The 2,500-nt window shown below is 43.2% G+C and overlaps 1 protein-coding gene across 1 annotated transcript in view; it reads left to right on the forward strand.

Annotated features, from left to right (window-relative positions):
- LOC138011707 (cytochrome P450 27C1-like) overlaps nucleotides 1-2,500 on the forward strand; it is a 16,727-nt gene that overhangs the window by 5,096 nt on the left and 9,131 nt on the right. The window contains exons 3-4 of the mRNA XM_068858840.1: nucleotides 6-290; nucleotides 1,401-1,498. Of these exons, the coding sequence (XP_068714941.1) occupies nucleotides 6-290; nucleotides 1,401-1,498 (383 nt within the window). The remainder of the gene's footprint in view (nucleotides 1-5; nucleotides 291-1,400; nucleotides 1,499-2,500) is intronic.

Here is a 2,500-nt window from a genome sequence, read left to right on the forward strand (position 1 = left end):
TCTAGGCATTGGAACAGTGGCATTCAATACACGTCTGGGGCTGTACCAAGATTCACCACCAGAGAAGGCTGTGAAATTCATCGAAGCAGTTGACGCCTTTATGGGGCAAACACAAAAGATTATGATGAGCGGTGTGAGTACGTTTTTACGGCGTTACATCGACACTCCAGCACTAAAGAAATTCTTTAAGGCCAGTGACGATATCATAGAAATTGGAGAGTATTTTATCAGTAACAAAATGAAAGAACTTAAAGAAATGACAGAGAAGGGTATTGAACCATCTGACGAAGGTAAGACTTTAATTTTCATTACGGTGGGGGCTGGGGTGGGGAGAGGGAGGGGGCTGCCCTTGTGACATGATGGGGTAACCTCTCGTCATCTGTGATTGATATGGTGTAAACAGTGAGATTTTGGGATTGGTTAGATTACATGCTTGGGGTGTTAAAAGGCGCTGGGAACCCCTTCTATTCCGGCAAAGCTCGTTTGGTGCTAAATGCATCGGTGCTCATTTTCTCTTTTTTTAAAGGTTGCATATGTCGCTAAAGTTAAAAGCCATTCAAGTTATACAAAGATTTAGCCAAGCCTAAAAGCAGAGCTCCCGGGTTATTTATTCTTGCAATAAGCCATCCTGGCTTTAGCCTGCGATCCAATCAAAACAAAGTACCTGGTCAGCGGTCAACTTCGAAAAACGTTGCTGACCTTAATGAACTCTAAACTTGAGCCCGCAATATGGTCACGTGATATTGGTCACATTGGCATACATCGATAGATGGACGGTCGTACAGTCGTAAGGTGGTTGCTCAAAGCCTGGTTAGCGGTAACCATGCTTCGAGGAACCCGGGTCAGATTCTTACTCGTGGTGCTCCGTGCGCGGAGCTCCGCTATTATAAGATTACAAGAGTAGAGCGCTTTTCAATTGAGTGTCGAAAGTAATTAGCGAATTACTTTGGTTTTGCATCTACTTCACTCAGTGATTGGTTCAAAGTTCTCGCGCCACTTTTTCAACCAATCAGAAGTGGAACCAAAACCAATCGTGGTTCGCGCGTGCACATTTTCCCGCCTTTTGTGTCGGCTACGTGTAATTACTTCGAGTTTTGATTGGTTTACTGGATTGTCTCCGACCTTTTTGATTGGCCAAAATAATTACTTTGGTTTTGGTTTTTAACGACACTCATTACAAAACCGCTCTATGCAATGTTGTACATTTGTGTTAACTGGCTATTATAACTACTAAACAAACACATGCAGCCGGCTTTGAACGCGTGGGAAGGCGTGCGAGCGTAATGCCATAATGTGTTCACTTTTTCGCGCAAGATTACTGCCAAATATTTTAACCAATCGACAAATTACTTTACTTTTGCCTGTTCTAAATCACATTCGTTTGTTTGAATCCTTCATAGTGGTTCCCCTGTTGACATATTTGCTCACTAAGGAAAAACTGACCCTGGAAGAAGTCAATGGTTTGGCAATTGATGTTATTTGGGCTGGTGTCGACACAGTAAGTTGAACTGTTTCTGCAGCATTGTTAACAGAGTTTTATGAGCTTTGGGAAAGACCGCGTGTTCTACAACTCGTTTCCAGGGCCTCTCATCTTCCCGTCCCTGGGGCTCGTTTCTCGAAAAATCCGAAACTTTACGGGCCATTTTCGGGTGTCACAATTCCCTTTGTATCTCAAGAACGGAGATGATTTAAATCGTCAGACTTCACAGTTATTTTTCTTTCTGTTACCTTGAAAACATGTTAAGGGATCGGCTTTACATAACAAGCGGTTGGGAGTTTCACAAATGGCTTTTCGGGACTTTCGAGAAGCGGGCCCCTGGAGCGAGCAAAGAGGAAACAGGGAAAAGTGAGAGACCATGGGGACGAGGTTGCTCCTTGAGGCTGTGTGAAAACCGACCATGTCTGTCCCTCCATTGAAGGATTATTCTTAATTGTCAATTTGCTCCAAGTAAAGTATTATCGTTCATTTTGGAAACTGAAAGCTTGATAGGGATCATGCAAAATGAGTATGTTTTTTTTAAACTCTTTTTCCTAGCCGACTAGGACGAGTGGTACGCCCAAGTACCATTCTTGTAAGATTCGTAGGGCAGCGTCCTTTCCATCGATTGCGCTGAAATTTGGCGTGTTTATTTGAGAGAAATAGCCCCAGTTTCCCTGAAAATCTCGGCTTTCTAGCTTTCATGACGCCTACATGACGGACTTTGCGACTCAGGCAATTTGAGCCGATGCGAAGGCGAAATTTTCAACCGATCGCGGAGCGGTTTTACCAAAGTTTTTCAGCCAAAAAATTACACTACAAGCTTCGGAAAGGATTAAGCCGAACCCCAATGTCTGGACTTGCAGGACTCGAACCTGGGAACGTGTGATTAAAAACCCTTCAGTTAACCACTTAACTACAATGTCACTAACTGCAAGGATGCCATTTTTTTTAATGTAACTATTTTTTCTTCCAAATGCCGCTGTATTAACACCCGCTACGAAGCAAGCTTACACAATGAAA

The sequence above is a fragment of the Montipora foliosa genome, chromosome 7 (genome assembly GCF_036669935.1).
Source record: "Montipora foliosa isolate CH-2021 chromosome 7, ASM3666993v2, whole genome shotgun sequence".
Classification (NCBI taxonomy): domain Eukaryota; kingdom Metazoa; phylum Cnidaria; class Anthozoa; order Scleractinia; family Acroporidae; genus Montipora; species Montipora foliosa.